The 19109-nt window shown below is 35.3% G+C and overlaps 1 protein-coding gene across 1 annotated transcript in view; it reads left to right on the top strand.

Moving 5' to 3' along the window:
- Nucleotides 1-19109, top strand: part of SOBP (sine oculis binding protein homolog) — a 138530-nt gene that overhangs the window by 40152 nt on the left and 79269 nt on the right. The window contains exon 4 of the mRNA XM_070953601.1: nucleotides 1283-1434. Within this exon, the coding sequence (XP_070809702.1) occupies nucleotides 1283-1434 (152 nt within the window). The remainder of the gene's footprint in view (nucleotides 1-1282; nucleotides 1435-19109) is intronic.

Below are 19109 nucleotides of genomic sequence, written 5' to 3'. Positions count from 1 at the left end.
AAAGCAGGGTAAAATTGATTAAATAAATACATTTGGAAAAAAGCAATTGCCATTTGGTATTTTTCAATGTAACTATTTTAGAGTTCAGGTGTTATCTACATAGCAGGTCTATTGCAAATTGGGTCTTAATGTACGGTCCAGAGGGGGCTGGGCTATTACCTGTCTGTGCTAGAATAAGGAAGAGTGTTGTAAGGAGAGCTGTGTAGAAAACATAGAACTTCTTCAGGTCAGTTACAAATGGCAGAGCATGTGAGATCTCTTGTTCTTCCTTATACTACTTTTTTCTCCCAACACGAGAAGTTAGAAGCAGAAGCAGCATCTTTCAGCACACCATGCTAAACATGAATTTGAAGAACAAGCAATCCAGCCCAAGGACAGAATGGTGACCCTGCCAAGAGATAGGGACAAGGAAGCACTCCTGACGTGGTCTCTGCTAGTAGAAACCTGATTGGCCCTGGCCTGAGCTATGATAATACCTTGATGCCCCAAAGGTGCTTTTTCAAGACGCAACTGAACTCCTTGTTTTTCTTTGAAGACATTTCACTTCTGGAAGCAAAACATCTTCAAAGAAAAAGAAGAAAGTCCAGTTGCCTTTTGAAAAAGCACCTTTGGGACAACCATGACCTGGATGACTTGAGAATCTCCATACACATAATACCTTGATGCAGAGTTAGGAGATGAGCAAGCTGTTGCCCTACTTGCCTGCTCTATTTGTCACTAAAGAGCAAACCACCCAAAAGTGGCTTGTGAGTTTTGAGTGAGACCCCTGTCATAAAATAATGGGTGTTTATTTTTTCAGTGAGTCTACTTAGCCTAACATTCCTAAGTATTTATTTAGCTTCTCTTCAATGCATGTAAATAATACAGCGTTTATTAATGCAATTTCACTACTTTCTCTATAAATGTTCAGTCTAACAAAACTGATAAAACGGAAATGAGTTTATAATCATTGTGAGTAGATGATGCTGTTGTTACTGTCTGGAGCTATAATTAATTGGGAGGAGGGGGCATGGGAATAAATATAGAAAGTCCAGGGCTTTCTCAAAATGCTAAAAGCTCTAAAAGTTGCAACATATGCTCTAATATTTACAAAATAGCTGTACTTTCCATTCAGTTAAACAATAAGGGATTCCTGGTCACCTGCTTTAGAAATTAGCAGAAAATCCAAAAGGTGCAAACATATATGTTTGTAAAAAGGTAGACATGAAAATTAATCTTTTATGGATGTTTTACACAATGCTTCTTCTGGTATACAAATACTCTCCTTGTCTTTTTGTTGCAGAAGATGATATATCAAATGTACAAATCATGTGTGCCTGGTGCCAGAAAGTGGGAATCAAACGCTATTCTCTGAGTATGGGGAGTGAAGTGAAATGCTTCTGCAGTGAAAAATGCTTTGCAGCTTGCCGGAGAGCATACTTCAAAAGAAACAAGGTAAGAGAATAGGATTGTAATGCACATTCAATCTGAAATTTAGTACTTTAATATTAGTATTTTAATGGCATATGTTTCTTCCTTCTCTTTCTCACCCTTTTCAATCCTGTTTCTCAAGTGTATTTCCTTCTGACTTACCAATACATTTAATAAAACATACCGTGTTATCAGTTGCTTATCAGTTAGGTATTCTATACAGATAGTCCTCGACTTACAATCATTTGCTTAGTGATCGTTCAAAGTTACAATAGCACTTTAAAAAGTGACTTATGACTGGTTTTCACACACAACAGTTGCAGCATCGCCATGGTCATGTGGCCAAAATTCAAATGCATGGCAACTGGCATGTGCTTATGACTGTTGCATTGTCCTGGGGTCATGTGATCTACTTTTGTGACCTTTTGGCAAGCAAAATCAATGGGGAAGCCAGATTTACTTAACAACTGTGGCAAGAAAGGTCATGAAATAGGACAAAGCTCACTTAAAAATTGTGTTGCTTAGCAATAAAAATGTTTGAAGATCAATTGTGGTTGTAAGTCAAAGACTACCTGTATTCTGTAAGGGCCAATGTATTGCCAGATAAAGATATTCATGCTGGATTACATAAGAGCCACAAATATTACATTTATAGTCTTGTAAATCATGTTGCCAACATTGGTAGAATCTTAAAATCTAGTGTTTTCAAAGCAGTAGGAATACAAATCTTATTCAGAGGTATGCTAGATAAAAATATGTTGCTTCAGCTGACAACAGAATTAGAACATTGATTCTGAGGGCTTTTGTAATGACTTGAGTTGTCTGAAATTTATGTTTTTCTCTCATTAATTTAGCACATTTTAAAACATTTCAGACATTTTGGTTTATTATTCATAACCATTCTAGAGACTATTCTGAAGTATTTGATATTTTATCTTGAACTGAAATGCAGGTTTAAAATTCACTAATAAAAATTATGTTTTAAGGTTTATTTAAAGCAATGGGAATAGCTTTCATTTACGTATAGTTAGAAGCTAAGGATGTGAAATAAAATTTATTCCACATGCTATAACCAATATTAATAAATGATGAGGCATCATTTATTAGTATAAAGTATATACAAATGATACTAATGTACGATTCGTTGAATCAAATTGCATACCTTTATTAATAGAAATATGATTTGTAATTGCTGTAATCAAATTTTTATGAATGCTGTAATACAAATTAAACTTCAATAGAAATTTTAATAGTATCTCAATGTTTGTCATGTCTATAATAGTGAGATCCCTCTGAATTTTAATTGTGTTTACTTATAGTGGACATTGAAGCAGCATAAAGCAAATATATTAGTTTGTTGAGGTTTAGATATTGCTCTTCAGTTAGATGTCCAGAACAAGTTACATCACAGAATGACCAATCAAAGTACAATTATAAGTAAAACATATTTTTACTATTTATAACATGGATAAAATTAAATCGTTATAATTAATCTAAAGAGGGAAAGGGAAAAAAGAAAAGAAAGAGAAAAGAGAAAGGTATTAGGTAATAAATGGTTGAATAAGTAGATAACTTTTCAGTATTCAGTAAAAATCTGAATAAGGTAGTAGTTCTGAATTAGTCATCAGACAAAACATTCAAGAGCCATAGTTTGTAGGAAAAAAGCTGTAATACTAAAGAGAAAATTTGTGTAAGGAAAAGTAATGGAGAAAAAATAACCTTAAACATGATAATTAAATAAATGGATTCCTGTGGAAGGGCTATCTGATCTGGGCTGCAAAAATCTATTTGACCATTAGATGTCAGCAAAGAGAAACAAAAAATTATCTGACTGCTTTCCAGTGGTTGTCAAGATTTTATGGTCATTGAAGAGCATTAAAAAAATCCCAAATACTGGAAATATTTATAGATTTGAAATTAATCTGGTGGATAAAATGAGAGAAAAGGGGAGAGAAATAATATTGAAATGATATTTAAACATATGCTTGTAAATAGCATTCAAACTGACTTTAAATAAGGGTAGGTACACCAAAAAAGTGCAATAATGAAATATAAAAGGAATGGAGTTAAATTTTAACTATATTTTTTGGAGGGAGGAATGAAATATGTTTTGAAATATTAAGCTTAAAATATAAAAATAGAAATATTAAAAAATAATTGTAATTTGCTGTAAAACTGCTGATTTAAAAGCATTAAGTAGAATGTAGTGAAATAAATGACAAGATTTCCCCAACTGTAAAACCCTCTTTTTTATTTTTTTTAATCTGTAATTCTGGTCTGTGACCATAATAAAAAAATCTTTTTCTATTCCAAAACCCTCTTAATAAAATTAATGCCTATGCTAACTGTTTGAAAACATTTTACATAAGAAAGGCTGTTAAATGATTTGAGTTCACTTTACTCTTGTTCTTCAAGCAGTGGTGTTGTTTTTTAAAGAACTAATCCCCTTTGCTAAATTATCCGGCACTATGTCACTTTCTCAAACACTAAAACAAATCAATAAATAACTTTTTTCAAAACAAATCGAAAGCAAGCCATTTTTTAATCCTACCTTTTGCTCCAAGAACTTTCAAATAGCATTCTTTTCTTAAATTTAATACTTGCAAATTGTAGTTTAAAAATACCTCAGGTATTTTTAATATACCTGAGATATTTAGTATCATAAGCAATTTAATCTTCTTGTGCTTGCATTATATTATTTTGCCAAAAGTAATGACACCAATATAATGTGGGGTGCAGAAGTCTATAGAGTGGACTGCTTTTTAAATGCACCTCTCCTATTGGATGATGGTTCATATTAAATGCATGCAGTTTTTGCTTTTGGATCCATGTAGATAGATACATTCACAAATTTTCAATCTATTTCTGAATTGAAAATATTCCCATTGTGTTTTATCAGATAGGTGTATAATTAAGTTTTGAGATAATGAGAATTAGATTATAAAACATAAAGGACTAGATGTAAGATGCACTGATTAAAATTACTTTTCATTAGGAGATTTTTTTAAAAAAACAATGTTAAGATATGAGTGGAAACAATCTCACTAGTGACGTTCTACAAAATGGAACATTTAATAATGAAATATTTCGTGAAGCGAATCTCCCTTGACCTGAGATATCTGTGTTTGTTGATTTATAGCATTTATATTCTGTCTGAGTCCAGTTATTGACTGTCTCAGATATTGCTCTTCTGGGAAAGGTGATCAAGAAAGTAGCATGAACATCAGAAACATTTTCATGATGCTAGTTTTCTGGATCCACTTGAACAGGGGCTTTGGCCAAAACATTAACACTAAAATGTATTGCCTTAGTGGAGGGTGTGAATGAAGCACTTCTACTTAGTAGAATTCATTGCCATTATCCATGGTGTTTTTTTGGATTACCTGGCTGGCCCTTGTGGACCCTATGTTATAGATTAAGTATGTAAGTAAGTAAAGTTTATTGTTATAATGACACATTGCATAATGCAGAAAGAGAAAGAAGTAAAATTTTAGCAAATTTACATTTTCTCCAAAGTTCCACTACAGGTAGCCCTCGACTTACAACAGTTCATTTAGTGACCGTTTAAAGTTAAAATGGCACTGAAAAAAAGAGTTATGACTGTTTTTCACAGCTACGACTCCAGCATTCCCATGATCATGTGATCAAAATTCAGATGCTGGTTCATATTTATGATGGTTGCAGTGTCCCGAGGTCATGTGATCCTCTTTTGCGATCTTCTGACAAGCAAAGTCAATAGGGAAGCCAGATTGATTTAACAACCGGATTACTAATTTATCAGCTACAGTGATTCACTTAACAACTGAGGCAGGAAAGGTCATAAAACAGAGCAAAACTCACTTAACAAATGTCTGACTTAACAACAGAAATTTTGGGCTCAATTATGGTTGTAATGTGACTAAAAACTGTAAAGCTAGCCTCCAAACTGCAACCTAACTAAAGATCTTGGAAGGTTTGATCGGTACATATATTGAAATGGAATAGAAATGGCCACTTGGTCATTACGTAATATGAGAGAATGCATCTGCTAGTAAAGATTCTATCCATTTCACTTTGCAGTCCATGAAGTTGTCAGTAATTTGGCTGTGTGTTTTTGTCTTAATCACATCATAAAAAGATCAGCCTAGGACATAATGTGTGATGTTCTCCATCTGTCTCTGGCCAAAAGGGCAAAAAAGCTACTCTTTAAATATTCTGGGGAATTTGCTTTCGAGGAAGGAATGGGGATATCATTTAGACATGTAATTTGATAAATGAGGCTACTTGTCAGATTGAATAGGTACTGTATAGAATCTGTTTTTCTTAAAATGAGGATACCAAAGGGAGAAACTTGAACTTTAGATGAAGTCTACATTTCTGCTTCTGGAGCCAATCATGCATCTTTTACTATCTCAGGATTTAATTCCTTCTGAGTGGCATTTGCAGTATATAAGACTGGACATGTCCTGTCCACTGATTTCCTCCACAATAAGGCCAATAAGAAAATCTAACTAGATAGCAAGTAGTCATCTGGGAGGCTAACAGGTTTCTTAAAATGTTTAGCGATTTAGGTGAGTTTAATAAGCTTCAAAGCCGTATCATCTCCATGATAAGTGTGCAGCAGACATTAATTTTGACTATTTACAGCTGGGCAATACTATTCTGATTCCAAATCTCAGTCTTACACAAAATTTGTGGAAATACTTTGCCCTAGAACATTTTAAATGTAGGGATAATTAACTCTCTCTTTTCTGGACTAGAATAATAACCAGAACCATGCAATTAGGCAGTTATTAAAACTATATTTAGGTATACCTTCAGGTGATAGAAAGAAATGCCCAAATATTTAAAGGAGGAGCATTGTTTTATTGTAAGGCATTAACTGATGTTGTGTTCTTGGTACTGCTGTGACCTCATCTTACCGCTTTGTTTTTACTGTGTGTTATTCTCAACACTTTTGTCTTATAGTAGTCAATCTAACATTCTTTATTTTGAAACATAATATCGCTGTTGTATCATTAACATACATACAACATGATCAGTGAACCTTGCATCCATCAAGTAAAATGGGGAAATGATTATGAATTCAGGCTGGAACAATATCATTAATGTAAAAATTGAACAAGAAGAAAGCCTTGACTCCTCTCTCTATTAAAATAGGGTAAGAGAAAATCCTGTTGGGACATTTTCTGTGCATATATATATTGGTTCTCTCAAGCCTTAAATAAATCAATGGAATCATAGCTGGGATGAAATCAATAAATGCAATGAATGCGAATGAAATCAATAATAAATTTTGAATCAAGGCCTTTAAAATAAATAATGTAATCGATTAATGCTATGACTCTTGCAAAAGCCTGCTTACTCTAAGTAGAAGACATTAAAATATTATGCCCAGTCCGCTAGGTGGTGCACTAAACTATTCCCGACTCTTGACTTGTGGTATCCCATGGAATTCCAGCTTATCTCCTTTGCTATTCATCATCTACATGAAACTGCTGTCTCCATTTCTCTTTACCATCCACTATTAAGAAAGCAATTGGTCTTGCTGAAATTTCTCCAAGTTTGATAATTGGGGGAAAGTGGGCTGAAATAAAATCTGATTAAAGTGTTATTAGCAAGTAAGGTAGAATATTGCATTTGGGATTGAGATTTATCCTATTTTAAATTAAGGAACAGATCTGCAGTTGGAATGTTTCCCTGGATTTACAGCAGTAGGTCTGATAAGGAGCAGCTTTGTAGAAATACATTTACTGCACAACCAGTCAGAGGTGGACGAGGGTATCCACCCTTGATTACTTCAAAGTGCTCTGTGTATCCTTGAACAGTCTGTGAAGAGAAATGGAAAGAGTTGCGGCATTTTAGCCTTGAGAAACAACAATTGAAGGAAGGCATGATAGCACCCTTCAGATATCTAAAAGGTAAAAGAATTGGCGCTCTCTCATTGCAGAATGCAGGGCAAATATAATGGAGGTATTCAAAGGTAAATGCCAACCAGATATTAGAAAAAGCTTCCAGACAGGAAAAGGGATTTGATACTGGAATCAGTTACACAGAACATTTATGGTATCTTTGTTGGGTGTATTTAAGTAGGGGCTACATAGCTATCTGTCTGCAGTGTTTTAATTTGGATTCCTGTTCTGAGCAGGGAGTTGATACTTAAATGTGTGATTTGGAAGTTATTCTTGGAATAGAAAGGCATTACTGATGGGTAACCTCACCGAGGTTCTTGTTATTTATATGTCGCTTTTATTATTTTATGAATAACTCAAGGTGGTGAACATACCATACCCAGTGCTCCTTCCTCTTCCATAGCTTCATCTTGGATATAATCTTAGATATAATATTAAAGTTGGGGAAAAGAAAAAGTTTAAAGTTTAGTCAGTGACCTTTAAACTGCCATTGCTAGATTGTTATATACCTGTCTTCTCCATTGGTTTAGTGTTTGTTTATGTATTTGAGGTTATGCCTTTCTACAGCTTCTCATTTTTCAAATAGAGAATTATAGTCACATTTCACCTGTCTTATGCATGTTTTATACAGCACATCTCTGCAACAATATCGTGTTAGGTTACAATAAATATGTACAGCTTCTATTTTCTGCTAACTGATAGGTCTTTGTGGTCATTTCATTTATGGCTTCAGTTCCTAATGGGTTGTATATTAGGCAGACTCCTTATCTGACCTGAAAAAGAAATGCAGCAATAAGCATTTAGACTAGCATGGGGGAAAAATAATAGCAAGGGAATCATCATGAATGCTTCAGAAATAAAATAATAAGATAAAACAATAAATCTCTCATTATTAAATGTTATATTTTAAAACACTCTATGGGATTTTGTATATAGCACATTTTCCATTCATTTACAAATATTAATCTGAGTCATTATAAGAACCACCTGGATATTGTGTTAAAATATATCCAACTACCACAAGAACATATGCTACAAAATGTTGGGGCAAAATCAAACTTTCTAATAATGGCAATCTGATTATTTATCAGGAATTTTCCTGTTTTTCTATATACTGCAGCTTTTCTGTTTTCCTAAAATCTGCTACATAGGCTCTCTCCAAAGCAGATTTTTCAGGACTTGAAGATTCTATAGATAGGAAACACCGATGATGTCTTCCAGGTCCTTCAGTGGGAAAAGGGTTGTGAGCCACAAACTTAAAAATAAATCAGAATGTAGGAGCATGAAGGGCCCATTCACTTTTATGAGCAATTTCAGCATTGTTGTATTCAAATGACTTATTTAGCTAACCACAAACATTATTTGGAAAGGAATACAACTGTTTAAAATATGTGTACTTTTCTCAGAACTTTGGGACAATTCATTCTGATGAATCCTATTTTTTAAATGCTGTATTGAAGAAGAGGTTCAATGCTACTGAATGTGTAGATAAAATGTTATGCAAAGTTCAAAGAGAGGATTATGGCAGATACCTAAGAATAGTTCTTGTGTCTTGATTACCTTTGGTCTAAGTGTTTAGCAAATATAATAACACAAAACTGTTTATCAATTCAGATAGTATTCCACTCTGAATTTACCTTCTCAGATTACTATCCTAACACACTTACCTGAAAGCAGATACCATTGAACCCAATCAGGTAGATTTACAGAGTATTTATTTTGGGATTTGCCAGTTTTATAGCTGGGGAATTGGCAAGGATGGTTGTATTTGGACTATTCCACCATCTTCGTATTGTGAAATTTCAGAGCAAGGCTAGGTGCTTAGCAGGTTAACCAAAGTTCAACAATTTGCTATAGCAATATGAGGGACATATTTGTTGAAGCCTCTTGAAGAAATTTGTGGCTTTAGGGGATTGATTAAACTGTTCTGAATTTCTAAGTAACATAGGTTGCTACCTTTTATCGGTATTGGTTAATATTTCAACTTCATCCCGAAGTGCATAGCTAAATGTCTATGGAGATTCTCAATCATCCAGGTCATGGTTGTCACAAAGATGCTTTTTCAAGAGGCAACTGGACTTTCTTGTTTTTAATTTAATTTAATTTTAATTTAATTTCCAATTTATATACCGCCCTTCTCCCTGAGGACTCAGGGCGGTGTACAGCCAAGATAAAAAACATAGAATACAAATATTAAAACATTTAAAAATATATATAAATTTTGGCCCGAAAGTTAAGAATCACAAACTAATTAAAAGAATTTAAAAATTTCTTCTAAGCCAACCCGGCTTGCTGAAAAAGATAGGTTTTCAGGGAACGACGGAAGGCATTGAGGTCATGGATTCTTCTTATCTCCGGGGGCAACTGATTCCAAGGGGGGGAACCCCCACAGAGAAGGCCCTCCCCCTGGGGGCCACCAGCCTACATTGTTTGGCTGATGGCACCCTGAGGAGGCCCTCTCTGTGGGAGCGCACGGGTCGATGGGAGGTCGTCGGTAGCAGCAGGCGGTCTCGGAGATAGCTAGGCCCTATGCCATTGAGCGCTTTAAAGGTGATAACCAACACCTTGAAGCGCACCCGGAAGACCACCGGGAGCCAGTGCAGCTCACGCAGGAGCGGTGTTACATGGGAGCGCCATGTTGCTCCCATCACTACCCGCGCTGCTGCATTCTGGACCAGCTGGAGCCTCCGGGTGCTCTTCAAGGGGAGCCCCATGTAGAGAGCGTTGCAGCAGTCAAGGCGAGAGGTGACGAGGGCGTGAGTGACTGTGCACAAGGAATCCCGATCAAGAAAGGGCCGCAACTGGCGAATCAGGCGAACCTGATAAAAGGTCCCCCTGGTAACAGCCGTTAGATGTTCCTCCAAAGACAGCTGCCTATCCAGGAGGACTCCCAGATTGCGAGCCCTTTTCTCTGAAGACATTTTGCTTCTTATCCAAAAAGCTTCTTCAGCTGTGACTGGATAGTGGGAAATGGAAGAATTTATATTCCTTGCAGACCGCCGGTCATTAGTATTCTTTTTAGAGAGTCGCTGAGGCCACTTGGAGCTTAGTCTGTGTCCTCAGAGTCACCTGAATAGTGCAAATGGGTGTGGAGACTTCTTGGAACTGCTGAAAGGACTGTGTTGTAGACAGGAGATAGATGATGTATCCCTCCCCTTCTGTTGAGAAAGGGCTGTTCAGTTTTGACATGGATGGCCTCTTTGACCCCTCTTTCAAACCAGTCATCCTCTCTGTCCAAAATGTGGACTCTGCTGTCTTCAAAAGAGTGGCCTTTGTCTTTCAAGTGCAGATAGATCGGCCACTGAATTTTGCCCTGATGGGTTTGTTCTCCTATGTTGTGCCATGTATCTGTGAAGTGGTTGTTTTGTTTGCCAATGGACAGATCTGCACATCTCACTGTACTGTATTGCATATATCACACTGTTCAGTTTATGTTTGGGTGCTTTATCCTTGGGTTGAACAAGCTTCTGTCTTGGTGTATATTCTTGGGTTTAAAGTGTGCATGTATGCATCCAATCAGCACTGAAGAAGCTATATTATCACTGTAATATGTAACACCAAAGGTGTATGCTTTTGTAAATGTTACAGAAAAGATAGTATGAAGGTAGGCTATATATTACCTTCTAGATGTTTTGGGCCTCAACTCCCATCATCCTCTGCCTAGTAGCCAATGGCAAGTAATTGTATCAGTTGACATCTAAAATAGCTGATAAAGAGCAGATTGTCTCTTCTGAGCTAGCTGGTGCAAAATATTGTGAACTATCTAGGTGTCTTAAACTTTATATGACCTGTCTGCCAGGTCATTTTTAGACCTAATTAATTTAGACCCATTTTTAGACCCAACTAATACTAATCTTTATAGCCTATGTCCTGACTTTTTAGTGTTTGATGTTGAAAGAAAAATGGCAAGTAGAATTTCAGTTGTCAACTGATATAGTCAACAAGAAAAGGTAGTCAACTTTTGTAATCGCAAATGATTTTATCAACATTTTCAGAAGTTAGGTCAGTATGATAATTCAGTGTTAAATCTTTAAATGCATAGCTTTTCTAGTTTTAATCTTTATTCAAGCAGGTGTGTTTTCCTGGTAGGAATGTGATGAATAGAATACAACGTAAATGCAAGCAGATAGTATGTACAAACTGAGTAGAAATAAATATATGTAAAATGTAAGCAGAATGGCATTTTGAAAAGAATAAGTATTGATGTACAATACAGTGCACTCTGATTTCCTATAAGGTATACAGTAGAACCTCTGGTCACGAACGTTTCTGACCACAACCAAATCGGGTTCCGACCAAAATATTCACTTTTTTTTTCCGCGGCAAATTTCCCCTTCCATGCCATTTTTTTTGTAAGTGCCAAATTCCCAAAATTAGGTTTGGGTCATGAAATTGATTATGACCAAAGTTATGGAACCATTTATGGTTGTGGCCAGAGGTTCTACTGTATTTTAAAAAATAACAAGCTGCCTATTAAATAGATACTGATGTAATGTTACAGAGCATTCTCTTTTGAGAAAACTTTTTTCTACTTTTTTTCACTACTGCATGATTAATATGTTTATGAGTATACCATATTAAGAGTAAATCCTTAATATTTTTCATCAGAATTCATATAAATATCTATGGAGAAGGCTTAAATATGCAACCTGAAAAATAACTTGATACAATTATTAGAGCTTTGAAGGCAAAATACACAATCTTCTTTAAACCACTCTTAGGTTTCTGCTGTCTGCAATTCCAGAAGGAAACTGTCTTTCTCCTGGGATCGCACAGCTGTCTTTCACAGATGCAGTGTCTCTCCTGAGAAAAGAATAATATGGATTAAGGTGCTGCAGACAGATGTTGTATGAATGTCCCTGGAACCCCTTTTTGCTTTTGAATCGAAAGTGCTGCTCAGCCCTAATAATTAACGTCCCTTCTAAGCCAATAAGTAATGTCAGAATATTGACATAGGAAAACATGGAAGCATTAAATGAGAAATCAGAATTTTCTGATTGGCAAAGTAACTTATACATTGGAATTTGAATAGAATTTTTAATAGTTCTTTTTAAAAATAATTTAATAAATAATTTTATTCATTAAATTATTTTAATATTAATTAATTATTTTATTATGTATGTTTAATAATTTATTTAAAATTTTTTTAAAAAAAGGTGTGACTTTAAATTTACCACTCTGCTACCTGAAGTAATGAGTGACAGAAGGTAAGTTTGCAAGGCTTGTTATGAAATAAGCAGTAGACTAGTTCAGTGTTTTTCAATCTCAACAACTTTAAGATGTGTGGCTTTTAGCTGCTAGCCAACATAAAGTTCCTGAGATTGAGAAACACTGAATTAGCGCGTAGCCTTTAAGTTATTTCTCCTGTACAAGAGCTTCTCCATGCTAAAGGAAGATATCTTATACAGTACGTGAACTTGTTACCATATTTTTCAGAGTATAAGGCGCACAGGACTATAAGATGCACCTACCTTTTTTGGTGAGCAAAACAAGAAAAAGAAATCTGCCTCTGCCTCCCAGCAATTTTGCCTCCTTGTAGCAAACAGCAAACAGCCTGCTTTACTTTCATTTTCGTTTTCAGTATAGCTAGATTAGCACAAGAAAAAAAAAAAATCTGCTCCAGCAATTTACCTCCTTGCAGCAAGCAGCAGAGGCCTGTGCAAAACAGCTGAGAGTTGGGAGGCTGATCCAATCAATTTGTGCTAATTAGGCTGTGCTGAAGCTGAAAGGAGCTGTTTCTTCTTGTTGCTTGCAGCAAAGAGGTAACTGCTAGGAAGCAGAGGCCAAACGGTGGGGGCCAGTGGGTGGTCAGGGCTACATTCGGTGTATAAGACACACCTAAATTTTTCCCCCTTTTTAGGGGGGAAAAAGGTGCATTTTATACTCCAAAAAATACGGTAAGTATGTAAAATGCCAAAGATTTAACATTGTATTACACTTGCATACCTGTACCCTTTTCCTCTTTTGCTCATATTTTTCTTTTACTATTGTTTTGTTTATGTACTGAGAAGGCTGCAATATATCCTTACTCAGTAAATCATCATATTTTACATTTTTCATTTTAACGTTTCAGGTCTAGGTAAAATTTTCTATTGGTTGCATTAGGTTTCCCCAACTTGATGACTTTCAGATATGGTAGACTTCAGTTTCTGAAGTTCAGCACCCATGGAAGATACTTGGATGAAAAAGATAGTTTTGTATGATTATTCAAGTAATCCATGGAATTAGAAAAAAAAATCACTTATATCTTCTTATACTTTTTCTGTTTCCTGTTGCTTAAATCTATCTTGAGAGTCTGTTATTTGCAAGGTTTGCAACATAAACTGTATGCAAACCAGCAATTTGCTGAAATAGTAAGAACATTTTCGTGGTGGGTATGAAATATATTTAACCACAGGTACAATTTTATAAACACGTAGCAATAGAAAACAAGGTTAACTGAGCAATATTTTTGATATAATCCTTGATATTCTAAGAGGCAGAAATATCAGAAAACCAACATATATAATTAACACCTGGAAAGCTAAAGCGACCATAGCATCAGCATCATCATAAAAGTTTTAAATAAGCCTACACAATTCATGTGAGGATTCCAGTTTAATTTCAGACTGGAATAATTTTTTTCCATAGTAGCTGCACTGAATTTCAGTATGAAAGAGAGCATTCTTTTTGTGGTCTGTTCCTTCAGTTAAGTATATGTTTGTTTGCTTATTATTTCATTTATTTTTTTAAAATTAGTCAGAAAATGCCTTAGAATTAAGGAATTCTTTGGATTCTATAAGTCTTGTTAGAGGAGGACAATAATTATTTAATTAATTCTCAAGTTGTACAAGGGACTGCTACTAACAGGCCATTCTTTATGATGGAATAGTCCATCCATGACAGTAAGTTAGTGTTTTATTTTCTTGAAACATGTATAAAAGAGAAATTTAGTGGGATTTCATTTTCTTTATGTCCCCCAACTCCCATTCAAAATGATCACTCATGACATTTCTTCAATATTCTGGGAGACTAGTTGGGAGAAGCCAGAACAATAAATTATAAATTATTGATTTTCATTATATTCCATAACTCTTCATTATTTCAGAACTGTAACTACATTTAAAGTGTTTTCATAAATGTAAAATAAAGAAATGAATAAATATACTTTCTGGACGACTAATGGGGGAAGGTTATATAATCACATCCATGATTTTTAATTTTTTTTTTTACAAATGTCACCCAGGCTCATACAGCTTTTACATAGGTTAAAGAACATTGGTTATCATGGTGTTGGCTGCATAACATACAGTTTTGCTCTCTAAGATAACTCAGATCAGTTTCCTACACTCCCTGTTTCAGTTTATGGAAATCTTTCTTAAAGAACTCAGCACTTACAATTTCTCTGCCACTACCCATGGTACTATGTGGCCATAGTTGTTCAGAGAAGTTTGTATAGTACTAAAATAAAGGAACATTCAATCATTTAAAAAAATGTACTGAAATCTCCTTAGTAATAATTACTTCAACACAGAAGTGCAATATTTCAGGGACTGACTGCTGCCACCAATATAACCTTAATGGAGCTACCTAGCAGAACAAAGTTATCAGAGTGTTATGTTCAGTGAGCAGCTCATTGTCCATCTGTTGCAATCCAATGCCCTAAATATGAATCAAATGCTCATGTCCCCATAATTAGCAGGTATCCAAGCCAATTAAAAGGCTTGTAAAGTTAAAATTCTCAGTGTTACACCATATTACATCAGTTGTTTTGTGACATTACTGATTAAATAGATCTGAATGTACTACTTATGACTTATTTTGCTCCTGGAATCAATGAGCTATGCAGTACACATCAGTTGAATTGAAAAATGCATAACATAATGTCCACATTGTACTCAATTGGTCTGCTATAATAAAATCTAAAATGTTAGATGTAATGATAAGGATGAGATACTTTATAATTATAAGGGTAGATACTCACTACCCTTATCTTTATGGTCCATTCTCTGCAATCCTTTCTTCTTTTAGAAAACTGTGGGAAAAGAATCTGTCATTCATTGGCCCATTCTGTAAAATAATGCATCTGAAATTTGATAACAGTCAATTTTGGTCAGTCAGTCAGTCTGTCTGTCTTCTGTCTGTCTGTCTATCTATCTATCTACCTACCTACCTACCTATCTACCTACCTACTTACTTACCTCCTACCTACCTACCTATCTACCGAGAGAGAGAAAGATAGAGAGAGAAAGAGAAAGAGAGCGTGCATTTTTTGATTTTAAGCTTATTAGAAAAGTCAGAGAAGTAGATTTTTCTGACAAATTAATTCCCTTTAATTTTTACTTGTTTAATTTTTTTTCCCCCACAGTGGAATCTACCTGAAAAGGTAGCTGAAATCCAGCAGTACATTGACTTCACGCAACACACTAAACCTCATAAACCTAATTCAAAAACATGGTTGCTAGGTTAACATAACATGTTATGCCTACACAAATCAATCATAGTATGGCTTAACAGGATACCTGTATTCACCTAGTGTCAGGGTTTTTAAAGCAAACTGAACCATAAAGCACCCAGTTCCATTTAATCTAATCTACCATGTTTTGCAATTCCAGGGACTTATCTGCTGTCGAGGATTTCAGCAGATAAGCATCTTTCTTAGCAATATTTGGAAATTTCTAAATTGCAGTTGGAATTTTTTTGATTTCCAAGCAAGTTCTTGTGGACTCTGTTCCTAAAGTAATCTAAGGGTGGTTGCAAGGGCAGCAAATGAAAGAGTTAACAAAAACGGAAGGTTTGCAAAAGTGATAAAAAGGGGCATTTGAAAGATATTGGAGGCTATTTAAGAACAACATATTAGAGGCACAGATGGTCTGCATACCTCTGAACAAAGAAAAAGAGTAAATATGCCATAGTAAAACTCAGAAATTCATAAGGGATATTGTCAATTTAAATCACACCTCTTGAGAAAAAATTGTTACCTGCTACTGTGACAAATAACACCCATAAATGCAGAAGCTAAAATAAATTGTATTTTAAAATGCTCTTTTTATTGCTTTCTGGCTTTGGCCAAGTTCCAAATCACTTTGCAGTCAGTGTGATTCTGCTATCAGATCATCTTTGTTGCATCTTTGTATAGCTCTTTTTTTAACCCAACAGTTTCATTTAAGGGTATAAGGTTACTTCCTTCTCAATCACCTTTCTCAGTAATTAAAAGTTGAGTCCTGTCTATTTTTACATAGATTTCTTAAATCAAGAGAGTGGATTCTTCAGTAGAGCTTTTAAACAGTACCTTATTCAGGCTATGAGAAAGAGATCATTAAGATTGTATTAGATGTTAATAATATCTACATGCATACACAAGCATGTCAGAGGTGGGTTTCAGCAGGTTCTGACCAGTTCTGGAGAACCGGTAGTGGAAATTTTGAGTAGTTCGGAGAACCAGTAAATACCACCTTTAACTGGCCCTGCCCCCATCTATTCTCTGCCTCCGGAGTCCAAGCTGATCGGGAGGAAATGGGGATTTTGCAGTAACCTTCCCCTGGAGTGGGGAGGGAATGGAGATTTTACAGTATCCTTCCCCTGCCACGCCCACCAAGCCACGTCCACAGAACCGGTAGTAAAAATTTTTGAAACCCACCACTGAAGCATGTACATCCTTATTGGCCAATAGATGGGATTAGATGCTTTCTTTGAGTATTCTAGTCTTACGGCAACTCATAATTGAACCAAGGATGCTACTCAAATATGATTTTAAAATGTATTTAATTAGTTATAAAGTATTTATGACATCATTATAAAATCATCCTGAATCTTGTTCACTCATCTATTACAATTATTATATTATTACTATTAGGTTTTGATCATTTTACTATTATTATTGCTATTAAGAGAGGTTATTTTGAGTAATGTTGCTAAGAATTTTAAAATTCATCTTTCCAATTACTTATAAAATCTCTTCCAACCTGAAATGTAAGCCGAAAAAAAAATCACCCCAAAGTAATGATATTCCATTTAGAGCATTCTGAAAAATGGATCAGTATCTCTCTGCTAGGTGAATTCTAGGCAGCTTTAATATAGCCTGAATGGTAATTTTTAGAAAGTAGCATATCTCATGGCCTTTCAGTCTCAATACATGTAGTAAGTATAGAACGTGGCCTTGAAGGACAGAAGGAAGATCTGCTACCAAGGCAACAACAAATAACTGAGTTTTGAGCCCAGGTTAAGAATGTGGTTCACAAAAATACCCCCTCACCTTTAATTCTCATGAAGCTAAAAGAGGGAGGAAGGGAAGCTCATCAAGTCGTGCAAGATTCTTTTATTATAATTGTAGTAGTAGACAGCTTTAAATCTGCATGGTATCTGTTTTTTAGTCTGGTCTACCTTGTAGGAATAACAGTATACAGAATACAATTGTTTACTATAAAAGTCTTTGCAGTTGAAATGAATATGAAAAATAAAATAATATTGATCACAACCCTTATAAATCTAATGCAAATTCCATTTTATTGGAAGGCAAAAAGAAATGCCGTAGTAAACATTTTGTTGCTTGAAGCTTCAGTAGGAATACTTTCCACTCCCATCTGTATGGATTCCCTCTGCTGTCTATACAACACACTGTTTACAAGCTGCATTTAATACAATGGCCATTAGCCCTTAGGAAGCAGTTGCCACAGAAACCCAGCAGAAAACAGTCATATGACTAAAATATTTAAAACATATTTAAAATAACCCAAGTCATCTGTTCAACATGCTTACCCCCTCCCCCTTCCCCACAGCATTGCAAGAGGCGATAAAGCCATGTGCTTTCAAATGCCAATAAATGTCCAAGTGTATTAGATTCATAATTTATTCTCTCTGCAATGATCCAGACAGGTAACAAAATCTTTTACACTGAACAGTTTACAGCTTTTGCATGTTCGTCTTGTTGACAAAGAACAAATGATTATTGTGATGTTCAGATCAGGATCAAGTTCCAAATAATCTCAAAATATCTTGAATTGATTGTGGTTGTTTATCCTAATGTTATGACTGTGCTGTCCAAATGTAGAAGCATTTGTTGAGATGGAAACCTAGAACATTTACACAAACACATGGATTCTTTGTGGAACGGCAGCAGGAAAACTTAGCCTCCATTCATCACTTTACAGGATGTCCAGTGTTTTTTAGATCACTCTATTTTGCGACATAATGCTGTCCATTGCATTAAAGGCTGCTTTAAAGCAATTGAGACAAACCATCTGCTTATTGGATCATTTGCTGCTGGATCAGCAGTAAATTAGCTACCCATAATTCAGCTAGAGTAAGGCAGTTCTGTCGTACTAAATATAGTCTGACCATAGTAACAACTTTACAAAATGTTAGACTTCCTTTACAATGGGATGATTATTGAGGATACGGGTAGTCTTCAACTTATGACCACAATTGAACCCAAAATTTCCATTGCTAAACAAAGTAGTTGTTAAGTAAGTTGTGCCTCGCTTTGCAAACTTTTTTTGCCACAGATGTTAAGTGAATCACTGAGGTTGTTAAGCGAATTTTGCCTCCCCATTGACTTTCCTTGTCAAAAGCCAGCTGGGAAAGTTACAAATTGTGATTACATGACCCTGAGACAGTGCAACTATCATAAGTACATGCCAGTTGCCTTAATTTTGATCATGTGACCATGGGAATGTTGCAATGATTGTTAAGTGTGAAAACTAGTCATAGGTCACTTTTTTCAGTGTTGTTGTAACTTTGAACCATGGTGGTGCAGTGGTTAGAATACTGCAGGCTAATTCTGCTGACTGCAGAAAACTGGAAATAGTTTTTACCAGCATTTCAACAAGT

This window comes from Pituophis catenifer, unplaced genomic scaffold (genome assembly GCF_029215685.1).
Source record: "Pituophis catenifer annectens isolate HBS135680 unplaced genomic scaffold, rPitCat1.0.hap2 SCAF_1, whole genome shotgun sequence".
Lineage (NCBI taxonomy): Eukaryota > Metazoa > Chordata > Lepidosauria > Squamata > Colubridae > Pituophis > Pituophis catenifer.
Note: the sequence above shows the minus strand (reverse complement) of the source record. Positions and strands in the feature narration are given on the sequence as shown.